Source organism: Mustela nivalis (assembly GCF_964662115.1).
Source record: "Mustela nivalis genome assembly, chromosome: 5".
Classification (NCBI taxonomy): Eukaryota; Metazoa; Chordata; class Mammalia; order Carnivora; family Mustelidae; genus Mustela; species Mustela nivalis.
Genome location: NC_139024.1, coordinates 74,702,050 through 74,725,406, shown reverse-complemented (window position 1 = coordinate 74,725,406; position 23,357 = coordinate 74,702,050). Strand labels below are relative to the sequence as shown.

Here is a 23,357-nt window from a genome sequence, read left to right as displayed (position 1 = left end):
CAGGTACAAAATGCCAGTATGAGCTAGACTGTAAGCTAAGTTTGGGAGATGCAGTGGCAAATATGACATAGTCCCTGCGCCAAAAATGTCTAATGAAGGTGAGACAGATGTATGCTCTAAAATGATGGTTCAATATGATTAGTCAAAAGAAGAAAACAAAAACAAGAACCCCAGTACACTTGCGCTTTGAGAACACTGATGGAGAAGAGGCTAGGACGCGAGGAGAGACTTCTTGAAGAAGACGCAGTTCTCCAGGCAGATAACCAGATAAACATTGGAGAACACGTTGAAGCAAGGAATGAAGGAATGAGTAAGAGCACAGGCCCCGAGGCTGAGGCGGCCACACTGGAAACAAATGCTTGGTGGGGCTGGTGGGGAGGCAGCCAGCAAGAGGCAGCTGGGCAGGTACTTAAAAGCAGATCGTGTTGAGTCTTACACTGAGCCCAGAAGTTTGGATTTAATTCTGTAGGCATTACAGAAAGATCATTCTGGCAGCATTAATAGAGGATGTCACGGCAGGGCCAGACTGAAGGCTGGGCGGCAAAGGCAGCCGTTGTGGGAACTAATCCCTGATTCACAGCGCCCGCTGTCCTCACCATTACCTGGGGGTCTTTTAGACAACCACTGCCCCGGGCCCACCCCCCAACAACACTCTGGCACATTTTTGAGCCTCACTGGGTGTTGCTAGAGTGTAGCAGAACTGGGAACCTTTGCAGTAAATGAAGCAGGAAAATGAGGTCTGTGGCCCTAGAATTTCATCCTTGTCATTACAGTAGAATGGCAAGGTGAGGTGATTTCAAAGGCTGTGTGAAGTCCTCTCCGCTTAAGGTAAGTCTTAGCCCGCGTTCTGGTCTTGGAAGCAGTGGTGGTATGGTATGCATTCTGTAGATTTGAGGGACAGTGGTTCAGCAAGTACTTCCCTCTGTGGGTTGCAAGGATGAGCTCCAGCAGGTTAGTCAAAACCTCTTAATGAGTAACTGGGCTTTGAAATGGCTTGGCTCTCATAGTCAGTTCTTTTATTTACTATCTTTGTGAAGCCTAGGCTCATAACTAGCAGGAAACACTCCCCCTTTTTTTTTCTTCTCTAAAAAGTACCTTTTTGAGGTTGCAAAACTGTGTAACTCAAATAAAACACTCACAGTGATTTTGAATACTGACTTAATAACAAAAGCATACTTTTATTTGACTCTGTATGTTCTTAAAAGTTATTTTTTAAAAAGATTTTAGTTATTTAGTTATTTGACAGAGAGAGAGAGACAGTGAGAGAGGGAACACAAGCATGGGGAATGGGCGAGGGAGAAGCTCGCTTCGCGTGCAGAACAGGGAGCCCAATGTGGGGCTCAGTCCCAGGATCCTGGGGTCATGACCTGAGCCGAAGGCAGACGCTTAACAACTGAAGCACCCAGGTACCCCGGTTAAGTTTTTTTTATTCCAATTTTATGTTGTTGATGTGATCAGAAATTGCTAGTTTTAGAAGGACTTCTTATCTCATAACAGTGTATTTTATTTTTTTCTAAATATACATATACATATATATACATATACACATATACATATATACACACACATATAATATATATTATATATACACATATAATATATATTATGTATATATACACATATATAATATTATATATATGTATAATATATATTTTACATATTATGTATATTATACATATATATGTAATATGTATATACATATATATGTGTATGTAATATACATTTTATAAACAAATAAATTACACTAAAATATTATATGTGTATATAATATATGTAATATGCATCATATTATACATTATATATGTAATATATACATTATATGTATGTAATATATACATTATATATGTAATATGTACATTATATATGTAACATGTGTATATTGCATATATTATATATACATATAATATATATTTTAGTGTAATTTATTTGTTTATAAAATATATGTTGATACAATTAATATATATTTATAAAATATATGTATATAAACTCAGATTATACTATTTTGGAATTTTGGTAATTAAAACATGTATGTATAGAGTCAAAGTGAAAATCATTCAAAAATATACTGTTCTTATGAAATGGGTGAAAGGTGTAGTGTAAGGTGCAATTATAGCTGTAGTAAAATTTTATAAATCCCATTTCACCCCCAGATCACTAAGTCCTTTGGTGATGAGCATTATTTATCAGAATGCACATGTATTGAGAAGGAAATATATGAAAATTGAAAAATATAAGATCCAATATTTTTATAATTTTGAATGAACCAAGGGAAATGATAGCATTTTCCATCATTAAACTGTAAACTCTTATGTTAACATTAACTACCTGATTTGCATGTCCATACCTGTGTGGATAATATGAGTAAGGAGAGCTTGGACAAGGATGCTTCGGCAAACCAACTGTGACTTTCATGGCTCTAACATAGCACCCTACATTGACACTATTATCCTTCTTCTTTGTGGTAAATGAACGGCTATTTTTTAGGTTTGCTCTGTTTTAAAAAATTCTGTTTTCCCAATAACAGACCCCACTTCCAAATGGTATAGTCCATTGTAACTTTAAGAGTTTTGAATTCAAATACCTGAATGTAATGAACTGAGTCATAACACAACAGAAACAAAAAGAAAGATTACTATGAATGTCTTCCATGTCTGAGCAATTTGAAATCTCTGTATAATATTGTTTACAGCCTAAATGGGTTTTGTACCTATTGGTGAACCCCTTATAATAGTTATTTCAATATTACTCTTTTTGTGTCATTGAATTATAACGTTGTGATCCAAGATGTCACTTCTTGAACATTTATTATGATTTCTGTCAATTGAGAAGCACTTAAATAGAAGGTTAAAATTGCTTGGAAATATCACAGCTATTTTATAACAGGAAATACCTTTTGATACATCTGACATGAAATTTGAAATCTAAAATATCATATGAGGGATTTCATTTAAATAGGTTTGTAAATACCACTTTTTTTTTGTACTTTGCAATTGAAAAGGGGGTAAACAGAATATATCAACAAGCAGAAAGAAGAACTTCTAGGTGCCAATAGTGCTTCTGAGCCCTCACTCAACATCTCCCTTCTAACAAAATTTTGCGTACACAGAGCTTTTCATTATGTTCTGAACTCCATTAAACTACTACTGTATCAAATAGGACAAGTATATTCTTGAATGGAGAGATTACATTGAGACAACCTTGCCTTTGTGCAAATTCAGTCTTTCTCATTAATAATATTTGTCTTCTTATTCCTACAACTCCTGTCATGAGGCAAAATATTTTACCATTCCATTTCACCGTTAATTTCAAGTCCAATAAAAAAATCTAATGTCTCACCGAAACAGTTCCTAGAATGTTATTAGTGCAACTGCATATCAATACAGTGAACACATTAGCAATGGGAAAATGAAAATGCTGAAGTTGTGGCTTTAATGGTGCTCATGTGATGCCTGGTGACAGACACATCCCCAGCACCAGAAGTTTTTCTCCATAGCTACTATCATCTGGGATTTTATGGTGTTATTGTGTGGTTATTTGCTTAAAGTCTCTCCCACTCATTTCTTGGAGGCCAGGTCCAGGCTTGCTGACTGCTGAAAAGCTGTGTCAAGCCCTGTGTCTGATAGATTGCACTCTGAAATTATATTTGTTGGAGGAAATAATAAATGGGCCAATGCATATATAATGTGTACCGTAGTAAATGTGGGTAGAAAATGCTGAGATCACTGGGAGAAGAAAGGGCAGGAGAGATTAGAAAGACTTCAATAAGAGTAAACTGAGCTTTGAAATGTTTAATTTGCCAAGCTGGAAAAGGTGGGTCAGAGTACTGGCTTCCAAATGTGTTTAAACTCAGTCTGCCACATACGAGCTCTGCCCCTGTGAGTAGAGTTTTCACATGTTTTACTGGGGTTAGTAATAGTACCTGTCAGCAGGGCAGATGAAGGATTAAACAGGGTCACACATGTAAAGTGCTTAGCATCATGTCTGCATGCATCCTAAGTGCTCAACATTTGCTAGAAATTATCATGTTTGCTCTCATTATTAGGCAGCGGCCACAGAATAAGCAACCCTGAGTTATTGGGATGGAGATAGAGGAGCCAAGAACAAGAAGGTGGAATGAAAGTTCGGGTCACTGATGGATGGTGGGAACAAAGGAGGGATGATATTGATCATGTCTTGAAGAAGAAGAACAGGCTTGGGGAGTGAAAAACAAATTTGGTTTGAAATGTATTGATGATGTTAAGATTGAAGACCCTTGGGGCTTCAAAGAGATCTCTAAGAAGTGTGGATCTTATGAGAAGGGATCTGATGACAAGCATTAATATTTGAGGAGCTTGAGGCAGAGGGAGGTGACTTTGACAGAAATGGATAAAGCATATTCTGAGAGGTAGAGAAAGTGATCGTTTTTCATGAAAAAGAGTTGAGAATTACAAATGATTAAATATAGTCATTTTATGCCTTAAGAGTTGTACTGAGGTAAGGGCAGTTCTCAGTTTCTTCCCTATTTCCCAGCGTAGACTAAGAAAATGTCCCCCTCTTTATACTGATTTGGACTAGGTTGAAGGGAATGCATAAACCAACACAGGGAATGTGTTAGAGGTCATTTTCTTTATGGTTTCCTTGAGGCAAAACTAATATAAACCCCACTCTTCTTCCCACAAATAATAAAGAGAACCTTGAAGATTCACAGAATGGTGCTTTAATTCATTGTAAAGTGAAAGAAAAGGAAAACAGTAAAATGTCCTGGGGAAACTCCCTCTATATTCTTACCTTATATAGTTAGCTGTCTTTTTATCCCTCTCTTTTAATTATTAAAACCTCTGGGAAGAAAACACATTTTATAAAACTGCAAATACATTATTTCCTTGTGTGGTAAAAGAACTTTTCTAAGGTCTTTATAATCAAATCAATGGGTTTGCTGTTCCTAACTAATGTACTTTAAAATGTGCATAAGTGGAAGGCTGGAATTGTGATAATACTCAATTTACCCTCTTCCTGTGTCTATTATTCAGCCCTCTCTGACCTGTCCTGTACTCCAGAAAGTTGCCCCTTTGAATGGCTTTTCCAGATTCCCTTACATCTCGATTCCTATTTGGGTTCAGCCAACTATTGCCATTGGCAGGAGACAAAAGGGTGGAAAGAGAGAATAGTAGATAACGTTGCTTCCTCACTCCCTTCCTAATTCAGTACAAAGCTCTGGCCGTAGCTGTGTCCTTCTAGGACTGTCCCTCCCCCATATTTCTAATTCTCACTGAGCTGCAGAAACCTCTCTCCTCCTTTGTCTCTTTGGCTCTAAGAGTGACAGTGGCTTCCCACTATGTCTACTTCTGGGCCCCTGCCAGTCCTTTGTTCAGATCCCAGTTGCACATCTTCAGTTGTGCCTCCAGTAAATAATTTTTATTTATATCAATAATATACTTGAGCTTTCTTTTAGTAAAGATAATTTGAGAATTTTTTCCCATGTGTAAAAACGTTTAAGAGTTTCCTGTAAAAAGCATGCTGCTTTGCTCTTTGGTTTTTCCCCAACACCATTGCTTTAAGTTGACAATGTTTATAAATTGAGAATCAGACTGTGCATAAGCCCTGCAAGTTCGGTTTATCCTGTGACACATACCAACTTCTCTTGGCATTAATGCATCATTGATGTTAGGAGCTATAGAAAACAAGTGTAGTTTCTTCAATGATTGTTGCTAGAATGGATTTGGGAGGAAGGTAAAGATGGAGTTGCCTAGCCTGATTTAAAGAAGCCAGCTTAGGGGCGCCTAGGGGGCTCAGTGAGTTAAAGCGTCTGCCTTCATCTCAGATCATGATTCTAAGGTCCTGGGATTGAGCCCCAAATTGGGCTCTCTACTCAGTGGGGAGCCTGTTTCCCCCTTTCTCTCTCTGCCTGCCTCTCTGCCTACTTGTGATCTCTGTGTGTGTGTGTGTGTGTGTGTGTGTCAAATAAATAAATAAAATCTTAAAAAAAAAAAAAAAAAAAGAAAGCCAGCTTAAACAAAGGGTGTGTTATATATGCTAACTTTGAAAAAAAAAAAGTGCAATATCCAGCTATGATGCAGATCCACTAAATTTTATTAGGATGCATTTTTCTCTCTAATTTTTACTATTGAGGTGCTTTGCTAAAGTTTTTCTTTGTTTCCTTTATTGATGTATAAATTAGCCATAATATTTTATGGAGTCTTTACTTGAACTTCTAACAACGAAAACCAAAGACTAGAATTCATTTATTATTCTAACCTACATTTGATGTTCAAAAAAACCCTACAATAATTATAATAATCAAGGCCCAGAGCTACCATAAATTGACCTACAATGGGACTGAAAACTGTTTTTTGTTTTTTTTTTTTTCTTCACTACATCATCCTTTGGGTCTTCAGCACAAGAGACAAGTTGAAGAATCATTTCTCACTGAGGACATGCTAAGGAGTGGGTAAAAGTAAGCCACGTCTGGTGCTCATTATGAAATGGTCTGGAAGATGTTAGGGCTATGCATTTCTCACCTACCACACTCTGTACTCCTACTTTGCCATACTTACCTTCTCAGATCTTTATGGGAACCTAATGCAACCATTTACGTGTGAATAAATCCTCTCTACAAAATACTTACAAGTGGTCATTCAGACACTGATTAAACACTTCCATTTTTAAAATTAATTTTTAAATTTTTTTATAAACATATAATGTATTTTTATCCCCAGGGGTACAGATCTGTGAATCGCCAGGTTTACACATTTCACAGCACTCACCATAGCATATAAACTCCCCAATGTCCATATCCCCACCACCCTCTCCCGATCCCCCTCCCACCAGCAACCTTCAGTCTGTTTTTTGAGATTGGGTCTTTTATGGTTTGTCTCCCTCCTGATCCCATCTTCTTTCATTTTTTCTTTTTTTTTTCCTACCCCCCAAACCCCCTTGTTGCATCTCCACTTCCTCATATCAGGGAGATCATATGATAGTTGTCTTTCTCTGATTGACTTATTTCACTAAGCACAAAACCCTCTAGTTCCATCCACGTTGTTGCAAATGGCAAGATTTCATTTCTTTTGATGGCTGCATAGTATTCCCATGTGGGAATACTCTTCTTTATCCATTCATCTGTTGATGGACATCTAGGTTCTTTCCATAGTTTGGCTATTGTGGACATTACTGCTATAAACATTCGGGTGCACGTGCCCCTTTGGAACACCACGTTTGTATCTTCAGGGTATATACCCAGTAGTGCAATCACTAGGTCATAGGGTAACTCTATTTTCAGTTTTTTGAGGAACCTCCACACTGTTTTCCAGAGTGGTTGCACTAGCTTGCATTCCCACCAACAGTGTAAAAGGGTTCCCCTTTCTCTGCATCCTTGCCAGCATCTGTCATTTCCTGACTTGTTAATTTTAGCCATTCTGACTGGTGTGAGGTGGTATCTCACTGTGGTTTTGATTTGTATTTCCCTGATGCCGAGTGATGTGGAGCCTTTTTTCATGTGTCTGTTGGCCATCTGGATGTCTTCTTTGCAGAAATGTCTGTTCATGTCCTCTGCCCATTTCTTGATTGGGTTATTTGTTCTTTGGATATTGAGTTTGTTAAACTCTTTATAGATTTTGGATACTAGCCCTTTATCTGATATGTCATTTGCAAATATATTCTCCCATTCTGTCAGTTGTCTTTTGGTTTTGTTGTTTCCTTTGCTGTGCAAAAGCTTTTGATCTTGATGAAATCCCAATAGTTCATTTTTGCCCTTGCTTCCCTTGCCTTTGGAGATGTTCCTAGGAAGAATTTGCTGCAGCTGAGGTCAAAGAGGTTGCTGCTTGTGTTCTCCTCAAGGATTTTGATGGATTCCTTTGTCACATTGAGGTCATTCATCCATTTTGAGTCTATTTTCATGTGTGGTGTAAGGAAATGATCCAATTTCGTTTTTTCTGCATGTGGCTGTCCAATTTTCCCAGCACCATTTGTTGAAGAGGCTGTCTTTTTTCCATTAGACATTCCTTACTGCTTTGTCGAAGATTAGTTGACCATAGAGTTGAGGGTCTGTTTCTGGTAAACAATTCCATTTTTAAGAAACTTCCTACTTAGAGAATCATTCCTTTCTATTCAAGAATTCATTGTTACCTTCCAGCTGAGATCTGTCTCTTGCTTTCACCTGTTGGTCACAGACCATCCTCCCATTTCCTCAGATACACTATATAATTAGATGGCCCTCCAGTACTCTAGGTAGGTTATCTCTGTGAGATGTTAGCCTTACTGTGTTGTTTTCAGAATAGAGGTCTTGTTGAGAATGGGGTGATGCCATCTGCTCTGGCTAGTGAATTTGTACTACACAATCAGGCAGAATCTTCCAGTATTATTTATATTCATCTATGAAGAGGTAGGTCCTCAAACAAGAAATAAATTCAGGCAGATACTTCTCTGGGCCTTGCTTTCTAGGTTTACACGAAGAGTCTATAAATGTTTAAAGGTGTTTCCAGGCAGCAGAAGCAAAATAGATTGGTATGAAGTAACGATTCTCAAATTAGGGAGAGACACTTTTTTCAAAGAATAAAACCCTCGGAAGAGTATGCCTCTCAGTTGAAAATGAAAGCCAGTACTAAAGTGACAGTATTGTGCAATAGTGTGTCACATATGTAAAAGAATCCTGGAAATCAATATGAGGGATGTCATTAAAGCTGTTTGTATGAATAACCACTACAACTCTGTATAGTTTATCTTGTCATGTGTTAACAGTTTTTTGAGTTTTTTTGTTTGTTTGTTTGTTTGTTTGTTGTCCTCATTTGATCTCTCACCTTTAGGAAAGTTTCCCTTTCATTTTTCGGCTTCGTTTCAGCTATGCTCTGAAAAATTAAGGCAAGGGTCACTGGACCACTTTTGGACTGTGTTCAGAGAACAGTGCCTTATGCAGCTTGCATGTTACTAGCACTATACGGTATTCAGGGAGATATCCCCAAGTAAGATGGGACTAAGGGAATAATATTAGAGACTAAGAATGGAGACAAGAAGCCAAGCCCATGTTTTGCCTTGTGGAGAACCTCCCTCCACTGCCACTCTTGCTTTAGGATTTGATCTGATAAGGGAGCAGATTGTGCTTCCTTGAAGGTATATGAGGCCATGCATCAAACACTACTTTTCTCCTCTCTATGATACCCTGTACTTCTTCCCAATCTTCTCATCTTCAAGAAAGACATCTTAAGTTATTATAAAACTTTTCATAACCACGAGATTTCCCTCTTACATCTATATTGATCAGTTTCCTTAGGACACAGCCTAGTCTGACAGCCATAAGTTTTATGTTTCATTTAAGAAGTTCCTGGACCACAGTGTATTTTGAGAGACACATCAAGGGTGTAGGAACATAAATATAAGACTAATTGAACCCTGTTTATTGGACACTTCAGCAAGGCTCAGGACTGACGCAGCCAAAGTGGCATCTCTTTTTGGGCCTCATGAGAACCCTTGCTCTCTCCCTAGTGCTCTAGGTGCTTTCAGGCCTCTGTGGAAGCTTAGGCTGGGCCTCAGCCGGAAATGTTACTCTAGCATTGGCCCCAGTGACATTCCATTCAGCCTTCAAGGCCACCTTCTCTCTGAACATTAGCCTCCCAATCTTCCCTGAAGCACCTTTCCCATGATTCCCACTTGTCCAAGCTTCTCTTTTAGCAGTAATTACATGGTTTGATAGCTCTCTGTGTTTGTACCTGTCCATCTTCAATAAATTCCTTGAGGATAAGTGTTTTCATTCTTTTGTATGTACCTAAAACAGTACACTCAGTACCTGCTACTTGAAGGTGCTCAATAAATATTAGTTGAATGGGCAAATGAATCGATGGGTAGGTTTCATTATTGCGTATCTGTCTTACCTTGTAGTTCTAATAAAGCAAATTTTTCTTGGAAGACAGAGTTACTGCATATTTGCAATGACTATTTCAAACATAGATATTGTCTAATATTTTAAGTTTGATAAGTAATGATTTCATGATTTGTTTAAAATAATTATGTATATAGGAGTATATATAATTAGGTTATAAAGACATGTCTGGGGTCCTTTTTGGTTTGGAACTCCATATTTTGTGGGTTACTTTTTTATTTGGCATGAACTGTCAAGAGAAAATACCATTTGCTTAAGACAAGTCAGTGCATTTAAATTATCTTGTGAGTGTCATAGTAGCTCAGATTTTTAGAAAAACTGAAGAAATTCAGAAGTTTAAAATTTAATATAAAGGTTTTTTTTTTTTTAATCTTTCATGGATTCTGGAACAAGTTAATCAAGATTCTTAACTCTGATAACTTTATTCTTGAAACTCTTGCAGTCCTGTCTGTTGTAGAAGAGTTTGATCACAATCTTGATGTTCAGTAAAATGTCACATGGATAAAACATTTAGTAAACATGATCCGGTAATCTAAGAAAAGATGATACCATCATAGTTACTGATCACAAATTAGATATGTTGGTTTTCTTTTAATTCATTTAACATTAGCTAATACATAGTATTTGCTGTGTGCCAAACAATTCATTTTACAAATAACTTTGAGGGCCTACCATGAGCCAGAAGTTCTGTTACTTATCTCAGGAAGCAGGGGATACTTGAGACAGCTTTTGTAACCTCAGTGAGCTAGTAGCTTGTTAGAGAGATTAGACATCTACATGTTGAATGTGAGCTCTCTAAGAAAGATACTGAATCTGTTTGGGAGGATAGGGAAGACATCTCCAAGCAAGTAGCATTTGATCTGGATAAGATTTCAATAGACAGATTGTGTTAATTGGACTTTCTCCAATTACAAAAGGCAGAGATATGCTTTGTCTCAAGCTATCTCAGTTCATGAGATTTGCTGTAAGTCTCCACAGGAAGAAGGAAGGGCAAGAGAGAGCCTCAGCAGCCACCAAGGCAGACCTTGCAGAGAATTGGACACTGTCTTTAGCAGCATAAGAGCCCCTCTGTTGTGTCACTAGATGTGAATGTCTATTGTTCCCGTCTCTTGTGATCTGCACTGTGGTCACTTAGCTTTTCTTAACTTTGTCTCTACAACCAAGGTAAAGTGTATGTGTATTCCCATTTTACTCCTCAAGAGAAAAAGAAATCTGTCTTCCCAGCCACCTCACAGGCTGCTTGCCAGCCCGAGAATTTATGCTTCTGCTTAGGGACTCATTGCTGGTGGAATCAGTTGTGACCAGGGAGACAGGGTCAGAGCAGACCTTCTCAAATTTGAGCGTGCATCTGAATCACCAGGAGACCTAGTGAAAATTCAGACTCTGACTCAGTAGGTATGGGCTGTGACATGATTTTTTTGTTCCCAGTGAACTCCCAGGTGATGCCAATGTTGCTGGTCCCTGGACCACACTTTGAGTAACAAGGCTGGAAATATAGTGACCTCTTTGTGAATGTAATTACTCAGAAGGCAGGCAGTCTGTGTGGGAGGTCTGTGGTTGAAAGATGGTGTTTCGTGTGGAGAAATAAGTATTAAAAAAGGAGTGAAAGGAGATGCAGCATTGATGTCAATAGGTGTTTTTTAAATAAGGCCAATTTTGAATATGGTTAAGGCCACAATAGAATAAGGCATCTTCAGACCAGAAATCTAGAATTTAGACAATTCAGAACAACAGAGTTGTTGGGGCTGCCTATTAGTCTTTTTATTATCTTATTCCAGAGCAAAGCAATAGTTTAATGTTTTCAGTGAGAGACAATAAGCAGTTGGGTCTGAATTTAAATTACTCCTCTTCACTTGAGAGCTTGCTGAAAAACTTTTTTCAGTTTGCCACAGAGTCCATGTTGTTGGTGAAGATTGACAGTAGGATCTACTGTGGGATTTAGCTGTTTATTGCACAAAGTTGGAAACAAGAGTCACTGGTGAAGACACCCACGTATCAGATTCCTTATCATTCTGGTACATTAGGACAATCACACATTTCTAACTCTATTCATTAAGGATCCATAGGGGTGACTGTCCAGCACTTGGTCACAAAAATCCTTGAACCATTGTGATGTCCAATATCCACAGAGTTAATCCCAGTGTCAAATTGTTGTTTCATCCACTTTTCTATTTATTTCAGAAATACTGACTAAGAACCAAAGAGATTTTTTTTTTATTTGACAGTGCTAGAGGTCAGTGACAGAATTACTAATAATGTTGAATAGAAGAGATCGTAGTTGAATATTCAAGCCCTTATGAGAATAGCAGATGCGTGAGGAAAAGCAAGTCTTTCTGACTTCTTCCCCATTTCATTCGTTACATCCGAAGATGACATTCACGGAGGACCCATGTGGCATTTACATCTATTCATCATTGTTCAAGGACATGGAGGAATGATCATTTTATATCATTTTAGTAGCTGGAGTTTACCCACTTCAATTCATTATTCTTTAAAATGACTTATTTTAACTTTGTTGATCAGAGAAGACAAAAATGTTGATTTTTAAAGCACTAAATAGCAACATGCCTTTTTTTTTTAACCAAAGAGTTTCCTAATTTATGTAAATAAAATTTTGAAAAGGATTTTCGAAATTCACTGTATGTTGGTAGTCATATAGAATTCTGACTTACTGAATAGCTTAACCACATGACCTTTGACTGCTAACATTTTGGTTTTCAATTACCAAAGAAAGAATACTGTTTAGTATGAGGGAGTGTTTGCCAAAGTGAAAAGAATGCTGGCTTTGGAGCCAGACAAACTTGTGTTTAAATTTCTTTTTAACACAAGCTTGCTAAATTACTTTGGGTGAGTTATTTATTCTCTGTGAGTGTTAGTTTTTTTATCTGTAAACTTGTGATTTTACCTACTTTGTAACATTATTTTGTGGGTAAAAATAAATACTGCATGTTATGCAGCAGTATAAACATTACACGTGACAGAATTTCAACAAATAAATAGACATGATGTTTAAAATTTTATGACAAAATACTATTTTGTTTTGATATAAATTAAAAGCAAAAGTACTTCTGTTACTTCATATTTAAATAGGAAGAACATTACCTATTCTAGACATTAGTGAAAACTACACTGCTTTGAGTTATAAACATAAGAGCTGTGATTATAATTGCTCTGTGGTTAATCTGCATATTGGAAACTCTGTGTCAAAAAAGAGGTTTTCTGAAAAAGTAAGTAGTGATACTGTCAACAGTTTAACAAAAGAAATTCTAACTAATCTTCAGAGTGTACTTATAAACTCATTCACACTGCATGAAATAATATACGGGAGCGCAGAGAAGAGTAGTTACCAGTGTTGTTCATAGTGAAACATTTTATTCCTTCACTTTAATCAAACAAGGCCGAGAAAAACAAATTATGCCCATATGTTCTTAGATAGTGAAGACTAGAAATACTGTATAACGGGATACTTCCCTACCATTCAAAATAAAGGAAGTCCAATAAAATGTCTTCCATGTCAAGTGGAAGACAAATATTTTCAATGAAGATAAAAACACACTCTCATATAATGAAAATACAAAGACATCTTTTTGATGGTTTCCTAGGCACAGGCCACAGGATTCCCATACAGATATATGTCTAATAGGAATCCTTTGTATTGATTTTATAATTAACTATAAATTAACTTTATAATTAACTTCTATTAGATTAATAGCAAATGAGGCATATCCTTTATTTGAAAGGGTACTTGCTAGCAAATGCTGGTTTAGTAGTTTATTAAGTTTATTTGCCAGTGTGTTTTTCATTTGATGGAGCATCTATGAGGTTTTGATTTATTTATTTATTTAATTTCTGAGGCTCTGGTTTTTAAAAGTGAATAAAGCCATTGGTAAAAAGAGCAATGGAAATGCCTGGGAAGTTGCTTCAAGGGAAAGGTGGATTTAAAGGCAACAGCCTGAGTGTGTAGAAGAGGTATTGTGAGCCTTCAGGCTTTACTCTGTGCTTCAACTCAGACGATTTTCATAAGGCCAAAATGATTTCTAGAAGGACCCAGTGCTTAATTCCAGTAGAGTGTACAGACAGCCTTATCATCCATACCAAAGCCATTCTTTCCTCCTTTAATAATGTTAAGAGTTGCATCTTCTTGTAGTTTAATCTTGTAGAGGGAGCAATATTTTAAATCTGGACAAATTATAATCTTTTTTAGCTAATTTCCTCAAGCATCACTATTTGCTTTTTAAACACTCTCAACATGTCTACTAGTGCTTAATATTACTTTTCCTTATACAGATCCAGTGCCCCACTTGCCAATTCATCTGGTGTTTTAAGTGCCATTCCCCTTGGCATGAAGGTGTTAACTGCAAGGAGTACAAAAAAGGAGACAAACTGTTGCGTCACTGGGCCAGCGAAATTGAGCATGGACAGAGAAATGCCCAGAAGTGTCCAAAGTGCAAGGTGAGATAACTAACCTTTACAAAAGCAAAGAAACATGTGCATCTGGATATCATTGAAGAGTAATATTTACAATATTGAAGTGGATTACATGTATAACTTTTAAAAAATTAATTTATTTGAGAGAAAGAGCATGTATGCAAGTAGGGGGAGGGAGAAAGGGAGGGGAGAGAATCTCAAGCAGACTCCCCGCTGAGCCTGGAGCCCAGCCTGGGGCTCAGTCTCATGACCCTGAGATCATGACCTGAGCTGAAATCAGCTTGGGGCTGATTTGGTTGCTTGGGGTGCCTGGGTGGCTCAGTGGGTTAAGCCGCTGCCTTTGGCTCAGGTCATGATCTCAGGGTCCTGGGATCGAGTCCCACATCAGGCTCTCTGCTCAGCGGGGAACTTGTGATCTCTCTCTGTCAAATAAATAAATAAAATCTTAAAAAAAAAAAAAAAAAAAGAGTTGCTTGCTTAACCAACTGAGCCACCCAGGTGCCCCAACATGCATGACTTGCTTAACGCAGGTGTGGAGAAAAAGGGTATTTGCTATTTCATTTTAGAAGAGTAATTATATTACCTGACTAAATGGAACATATTATATATAAAAAATGTATATTCTTCTTACTTGCATAATTCTTCACAATTTAAGGAGGCCTCATATAATTACTGATTTTAAACTTCAAATATTTTATTTTCCATTTAAAAATGGGGATGTGTATATAAGGAAAAGTTAGCATGGAAATGGTATAAAAGTATTATTTCTAGTTTGTCATGTGCACTGTAATCACTTCTCATTTAGGTAAGCTCTGAAACTTTGCAGTCCTTTGCTTTTCTTTCCCCTTCCATTGCTTATCACTTTAGGATTATAGTAACCTGATCATTTGCTTTCTGTCAATTGTAGAAGCTAATAGTTGAAGTCAGGACTTGGGGATTTTATGAATCCCATTTTTCATTTTTCTTTTATCAGGCAGGAAATCATGAGTTAACAGGTATTTGAGCTGAGAGTTAGATGTCGAAAGTCAACCGTGCCAGCAGGCAGGGAAGACTAACCTACAGAGAAATCAGCAAGTAAATCCAGCCCAAAAACAGTGGATTTGATACTTACAGGGTAGAGATCTGTTGAAATTTGAAGGTTTTTTTTTTTTTCTCTCAAAGCTCACTTCAGAAAACTATATGTATATATATGTATATAGAGGGCATCTGTATACTCTACCATGTATGTTTTCCACTTTTTGCCAAATTAATCTTTAGAAATCCTTCTGCAATTCCTTTCTGGAGATTTAGCACCAGATAAATAAAGTTTGAGTTCTCAGAAAATGGTTTAAAATTAATCATTGTAAATCCAACTTGAAGTAGTAAATTCTGAAGCATCTTAATAAGCATAAATATAATGCACAGATTCACTATATTCGGTTCATGTACAAGTTTATACATATAGTAAGTAAAGTATCATCTGAAAGAACATGTTGCATTCTTAATAGTTGAAAAAAATTTTGAAATAGTTTTGATGACCCGGCTTTCTTAAAAGGATATCTAAAGAACTTTGAGCTAAAGCTTTCTTCATTTTCCCTTTGGGAGGCAAATTCATCCACAGTTATTCTTTTGATTTTAAGGTTATTCCAGATCACAGCACCAACTGCTCAGTACACTTTTATTTTTCATCCATGGAAGAACAATGAGAACATGAGGCCTTTCCCCCTTGCTCTGGCCTTTCCAGTGTATCTCAGCTGCTACTCAGTTTCAACTAAATAAAGACCAGGAATTCAGGAGTGCTGTTAAGTCATTCTATGGAGCACTTTATTTGAAAGTATACTTTATATTTCTCTGGAAAGCTGTGAAAACAATTACCAGTTAGCCTGGCTCCAAGACTGTGTGCTGAATGAGCAATGCAGCATTGTACATTGGGGACATTCTGAATGAACGGAGGTAATACATTAAAACATACACGAGTTACCCTAATCCTTCAATCTAACACTAAATGGACTCTGATAGAGAGGAAAAAACAACCAACTGGAAGGAGTTCCCGAATGCACTGACGACTTCTCACAGTTTTAACAAAGATAGGTCACAGTTAAGAGAAAGCATACAGGCTGGTTGCTTTTTGAAGTAATTGCTAAAATGTTGGGGCTTGGAAAGGAATTCACTTTTAAAGAGAAAAGAAAGGAGCCAAGGAACTACGGAATCTATTTACATGACTGGTGTGTAGCAGAGAATCTAGTTTCTGGTGAGATTCGGCTCCATACAATTCATGTCAATTTAAGTCATATTTTAGGGCTTCTTTTGAATAGAAATGGTTCAGTTTTCCTTTACTTTGACGCATACAATTTTATATCTTTGCATTTTCTTAACTGTGATTTTGTTGTTGGACCTTAAAATTATTTTCCCCTCATGAAACCTGTCGGTTCTTAGAACAGAAATCCATGAGGAGATATTCCTCAGTGACTTAATGTTTGTCTTATACTCCAGGGCTTTACTTTCATAAATAATCCTTTAAAATTTATAAATATAGCATTTTGGAAAGTAAATAAATATGAAGCAAGTTAAACTAAATGGCTGTGCATGTATAGTGGAAATCAGTGTTGAACTAACAAGTGAAAATATGTACATTAAATGACTTCAATTTAAAAAAAAACATAAAATGTATAAATATAAAATATATATATCCTAATATATATATTTTCTATATAACCAGTTGATGGTGTTCATCTTGAATATATCTTTTTCTCCCTATTTTGGATCTTTAAAAGCTTATATATCTAAAGAAGACTCACTGAATTAAACGATATCAGTGTTTTTAGCATTTGGTATGTATTACCAATTTGCTTTTATAAAAGATTGAAATTTATAATTCCACAAGAAAAATCTGAGGACCTGTTTCTATATAAACATTTCTGATTACCATTTCAAGTATTTTTAAAATGCTATTTTAGTGGGTTAAAAGTATTTTGTTCTTGTATTTTGAATCTCCTTGTTTGCTTTTACATCAAATATAAATTCATGTACTTTTTAATTTGTAGTATCCTTTTTTACTTTCTGTGGATATTCTTTGCCCATTTGTATGGATCAGGTCAGGGCATATTTTTTGTATCAGATTATACGAACTCTTTATTTGGAAGTATTAATTCTTTTTCCGGCATTTTCCTCTCCTATCTTTTGTTACTTTAGTTTTATGTCAATGATAGTTTGGGGTTTGTTTTGTATTTTACTTTTTTTTTTTTTTTTACTTTTTTTAAAATTATGTGTTTATTTTTAAAAATTTTAGTTTGACCAAATATATCATTTTTTTTTGGGTGGATACACAAACACACATCATATTTATACACATATTTTATATATTTACCTACTTTTTGTAAATATTTTGTTCCTAAGCTCTGAAAGTTATCTACCAACCAGAAGTTTGATAAAATAGTTCATTTTTTCCTTTTCTTTTAACTATTTAATTTCTTAATAGTTTAATATTTTAACTCCTTAATCTCACCATAACTTATTTTGATGTTTCCTATGCATCAAACACCTATACTATTTTTTTCCAAATTATGACTAACTAACCTAATTGTTTATTAAATATTTCTCCTCCTACCCAGTGATTTGTAATTTTTCTCTAACCATATGTTAAATTAATATATATAAAATACTCTTTTCTAAGACAAATACCATATGATTTCACTCTGTATAGGAATTTAAGAAACAAAACAGATGAACACAGGGGAAAGAAAAAAGAAGAGAAGAGGCAAACCATAAAACAGACTGTAACTGTAGAAAACAAACTGAGGGGCAATGGAGGAGAGATAGGTGGGGGATGGACTGTAATAAGGAAAGCCCTTGTTGGAATGAGCACTGGGTGCTGTATGTAAGTGATGAATCACTGAATTGTGCTCTTGAAACTCATATTACACTATATGTTAACTAACTAGAATTTAAATAAAAACAGAAACATTAAAAAAAAAAGTCTCTCCTCTTAACTCCCTAATCTTGCTGCTGCTGATTTTTCAAAAAAAGTCTGTGCTTATAAGGGGGTGTTAAAAGATTATGCTTTTATAAAAGGTACCCATTCAAACACAGTTTGATAATCTATAAATTCATTATTTTAGTTAGCATTTAGTTAGCATTCCAAATAAAATAACTTCACTTATAAATGTTCTGTCTCCCATAGTGAGGTTTTACCATTTGCTCAAGTGGAAAGACCAGTTTAATATATGGTATAATATTATGAAGAGATTTGACTTATGCCGAGAAGTCAAAATTATTGTTTATAATTGAATTTTGGCAGATGACCAGAATTACTATGAAATATTTTTCTCCCGTGCGTAAGAGGCTTATTCATGGTGGGATTTTTTTTTTCACAGTAAGGTAAAAATATATAAACATTTCTGCAAGTTATTTATTTATAAGACATTTTTATAAAAAATTAATAGCAGCATAGTAAGATTAACTTTATCTAGCCATTTTTATTTAAATCTCATTGCATCTTAATTCATACTATTCTCCACTCATGAGACAATATTTTCATCTTTTTTTAAAGATTTGTTTATTTATTTATTTATTTATTTGAGAAAGTGTGTGTGTGTGAGCATGCATGCGCATATGCACCAGAGTGAGAAGAGGGGCAGAGGGATCTCCACAGAGTGGGGAGACCCACTAGCAGTGGATCTTGTGACCCTAAGACCATCACCTGAGCCAAAAAATCAAGAGTCAGACACTCAGACGACTGAGCCATCCAGCCAGCCCAACGTTATTTTTTATCTTAAATTTTAATGTATATGCTGCTGAAGCAAACACTATTTTTTATGTTAAAAATGTGTTTCTGTCTCATATAAATTCTTAGCCTACAGAAAATATATGTTAATTTTAAAATGTCTTTCTTGAACATAGTTACAACAAAACTAAGTCTGGTTTGTGATCATTTTTAGTTTAAATCAAGTAAGGGGTTCCAGTTTTGTTGAAAGTATTAAAATATCTATTCAGCTTCATGTAAAATTTAATTTTGAGACTGTCTTACAGCAGATTACATATTAAACTTGAGTTAATGAGAAAAAGAATTGCTAATCCAAAGAAGATGAAAAGTGAGATGCACACCTAAAAATTAAGAAACATAGATTGTACAATACAAAACAAATGAGTAAACACATTTTGTAGGCAATTTCACATATATACTTTAGATTTAAATTGTAATGAAGTCTTAAATGCCTTTGGATAAAACTTTAAGGTAATACGCAATAATAATAAAATGATAGGCTCAGTAGTACATAAGCTACATTTGTGGTCTCATTTAAGTCTCCAAAAAAAGTAGTGAGGAAGGGGTAATTACCACCATTTCAAGATGTAAAGACTGTTTCAGTGAGGGTAAGTAACCGGACCAAAAAGCAGGCAGGGGCAAGTGAATTATGTTCATTCATAATTTATTGTGAATTTGGAATTAAGGGAATTAACTTGTCATGATATTTCCTTTCAAATATTTTACTCTCTGAAATCTTATAATAGGATGCTGTAGGCAAGAATGCATTGATTCAGAGAAAATGATTAATTTACTCCTGTTCACATAAAATTAGCTCAAAAGCTATGTCTGCAGGCTCTAATATCTGAGCTGTAGCTATGTGGTCCTGTGGTTGCTGAAGAAAGAATTTGGAGTATTAATGGTTCTCAGAGATAATCCTACAGTTTCTTAGCATTTCACACACCCCTACAAATACACATGCAGGGGCTTTCAAACTGTGCTCCATTCAAAAAATAAAATATCTTTGTCATGGCTCCCATCTCACACAGCGCAAAAGGTTGTAATGACCATATGACTTGCTGTGTTCCGGGCACACTTCACCCCATCATTCCTCAGACCTCATCTTCTCCTTCATTCATGCTCCTCTAGCCACACTGCCTTCCTTGCTTTCCTTTGGAAGCATCGAGCACGTTCCCTCTCAGGGTCTCCACACTTGTTCTTCCCTTTGTCTGGAATATTCTTTCCCCAGCTATCTGCATGGCCTGTTCTCTCCCTTCATGCCTTCTAGCAACATTCAGCCTCTCATAATTACAGTCCCCTACCTCAATAGGTAATATGCCCCTAAAGTGCTTTATTTTTTCTCCATTGCACTATATGACTTGTCACTATGTAAAATAGTGGCTGCAGATCCTTTAACTCTTTGGTTAGGATTATTCCTAGTATCTTATGGGTTTGGGTGCACTTGTAAATGGGATAGATGCCTTGATTTCTTTTTCTTGGGCCTCATTGTTAGTATCTAGAAATGCAGCTGATTTCTGTGCACTGATTTTATATCCTGCAACTTTGCTGACTTCCTCTATCAATTCTAGCAATTTCTTGGGGGAGTCTTTCAGGTTTTCTACACAGAGTATCCATCACGTTGTCTGTGAACAGTGAAAGTTTGACTTCTTCTTTGAGGGTTTGGATGCCTTTTATTTATTTATTTATTTATTTATTTATTTTCTTCTGGAATTTAAGGACAAAACAGATGAACTTAAGGGAAGGGAAGGAAAAATAAGAAAAGATGAAAACAGAGAGGGAAGCAAGCCATAAGAGAGTCCTTGTAACTATAGGAAACAAACAGGATTGCTGGCAGGGAGGTGGATGGGTATGGGGCAATTGGGTGTGGGGATTGAGGAGGGCACCTGTTATGATGAGCACTGATGAATCACTAAATTCTACCTCTAAAACAAGGAACACACTATATGTTAATTAAATTGAATTTAAATTAAAAATGTTTTAAAAATAAAATAAATTAGTGGCTATATTTTGCATCCAAAATAGAAAATTGTTGAATGGATAAATGCCAATTTTCTTTCCTACACATAAGGACTTTTAGTGAGAGTCCGTTATATGCTCTGCAAAACGTGTTTTTTAATTTCTGGTGACACTCACAGAAGGGGAGACACAGCCATTACATTGACAATGATCAAACACTGTTGCACTCCAGTAGGGCTTTGCGTAGAGTATTATTAGAAGGTTCATGGTTAATGGATAGCTCATTCATCTTGAGGAATCCAGGGAGAGCTAGGTTGTTGAGGATTATTGGATGTATTGGGGCATGATAAAAGGTATCCAGGAGTGAGATTATTACAATTAAAAATACAAGGGCACAGAGCCAGGAAATGTGTACTCTGTGCAGCAGCCACAAGCACTTTGTGGTTCCCTGAGAGTAAAGTTCATAGAAGGAAGTGGTGAAAGGTGGGGCTGTAGAAGGAAACAGAAGTCTGGGTTTCACATGCAAAGTCAAGAAACTTGGATTTTAGCCTCCACACTGAAAAGCGGTAGGCAGGGGCATGGTGTCCAATTTATATTTTGGATTAGTTGCTGTTGATCCTGCGAGGGTAGTTGTAGACATCTAGAAGGAAGTGATGACAGCATGAGCTAAGCCAGTGGTCAAGAGACTAGAGAAGAGAAGGATTACATAAAATATCTTGTGACTAAACCTGCCTGACCTTGATGATTATATGTGGATGTACGATGTAAGAAGAGAATAGCCACCAAATATTTACTTTTGTTCTAAATGGATGGTGATACCATAAACTAAGAATAATGAAGTTCAACCTAGCTTTATTTTGTCATTGTTGGGATAAGGTCATGAAATGACGATGAGTTTGGTTTTGCTTATTTGACTTTGAAACGGCTGTCAGGTGTATAGGTATATATGACCCTCAAATAGTTGTTACATGAGTCTGCTGCTCAAAAGCAGGTCCAAGGTGTAAGTGAAGAAATGAGGGAAGCTGGAACTCTTTGAATATGAAAGAGTATCCCCCAAAGAGTATGTGAGTCATGGGTAGAATTGAGGGATAAGTGAAGAAATGGGAACCTGTGAGAGAAAAGAGAACCTGGAAAAAAGTTGGCATTGAAGGAAGAGTATATCAACGGTCAGAAGGAAGTAGTGATCAACCAGTGAAATGCTACTAAGAGATACCACAAGATAAGAATTTAAAAGATGTTTATTGGAGCACCTGGATGCTCAGTTGGGTGCCAGACTCGGTTTAAGCTCAGGGCATGATCTTAGGATCGTGGGATCAAGACCCACAGAGTTAGGCTCCACGCTCAGTCAGGAATCTGCTTAAACATTCTCTCTCTCTCTCCCTGCCCCTCTCCCCACCCACATGCATTCTCTCACACACAAATAAATATATAAGTCTTTTAAAAAGACGTATTTATTGGGTTTGGCAATTAGAGGGTCATGGATAATATTCATTTGTTCTTTTAGTAAATATTTATTGAGAACATGCCTATGTGACAGGACCTGTGCAAGTTTCTTTAATAAAAGAACAGACAAGATGTACATGATCTAGGGCCCTTTTGATCTAATCAAGTGGGAGAGTAGAGCATTTGAGCAGAAGGATACACATAAGAGTTTTAAAATGTAGAATGAGGAATGCTGTGACAGGGCTGATGCAGTGTGCTTCTCATTTCATGGATATGGTGTCATGAAGATGCTGGGCTAGAAATGCACTCCCTATGTCTGAGGCCTCTTAGTTGGTGAACTGCTACTTGTCCTTCATTTCTCAGATCAATGTCACTTTCTTGGAGAAGCTTCTTCTGATCCTCAGACCAGACCAAACTCCTCCTATTCAATATTCTCTTCATACCTTCTCCTTTTCCTTCACGGCATTTGCCTTAGGTTGCAGATGACCATTTATCTGTACTATTGATTAATGTTTGTCTACACTTCAGATGACAAACTCCTTAAGCACAGGGGCCATGTCATAATTTATCAATGAACAAAAAATACTTATTGAGTAAATGAATGAATGAATGAATGAATCTTTTCTGGAGAAAGAAAACCGATCTGGATGTTTCAGTAATGTGGGGATGCAGTCAACTGAAGGATTAAGAGGTGAATAAGAAAAGCAGTGAGTATATCCTTTTAAGAACCTTGGAAAGATGGAAGTAAGAAGGTAATCAATGGTCAGAAGATCGAGTAGAATTACAGGAAGGATTTATCAGGATGGGAAGACCCCTGAACCTTTGGCAGAATTGGCATCAGAAGATTTTTGAGAACATTGACATGGGGTCACAGGAAGTATGGGGAAGAAGAAGGAAGAAAATTAGGGGCTAAATTATAGTACATTTCTCACCTGGGAAATA

At 36.4% G+C, this 23,357-nt stretch overlaps 1 protein-coding gene across 1 annotated transcript in view; it reads left to right on the top strand.

Annotated features, from left to right (window-relative positions):
* The window catches only part of RNF217 (ring finger protein 217), a 139,707-nt gene that overhangs the window by 90,136 nt on the left and 26,214 nt on the right, over positions 1 to 23,357 (top strand). The window contains exon 3 of the mRNA XM_082729979.1: positions 14,135 to 14,299. Coding sequence (XP_082586105.1) covers positions 14,135 to 14,299 — 165 coding nt within the window. The remainder of the gene's footprint in view (positions 1 to 14,134; positions 14,300 to 23,357) is intronic.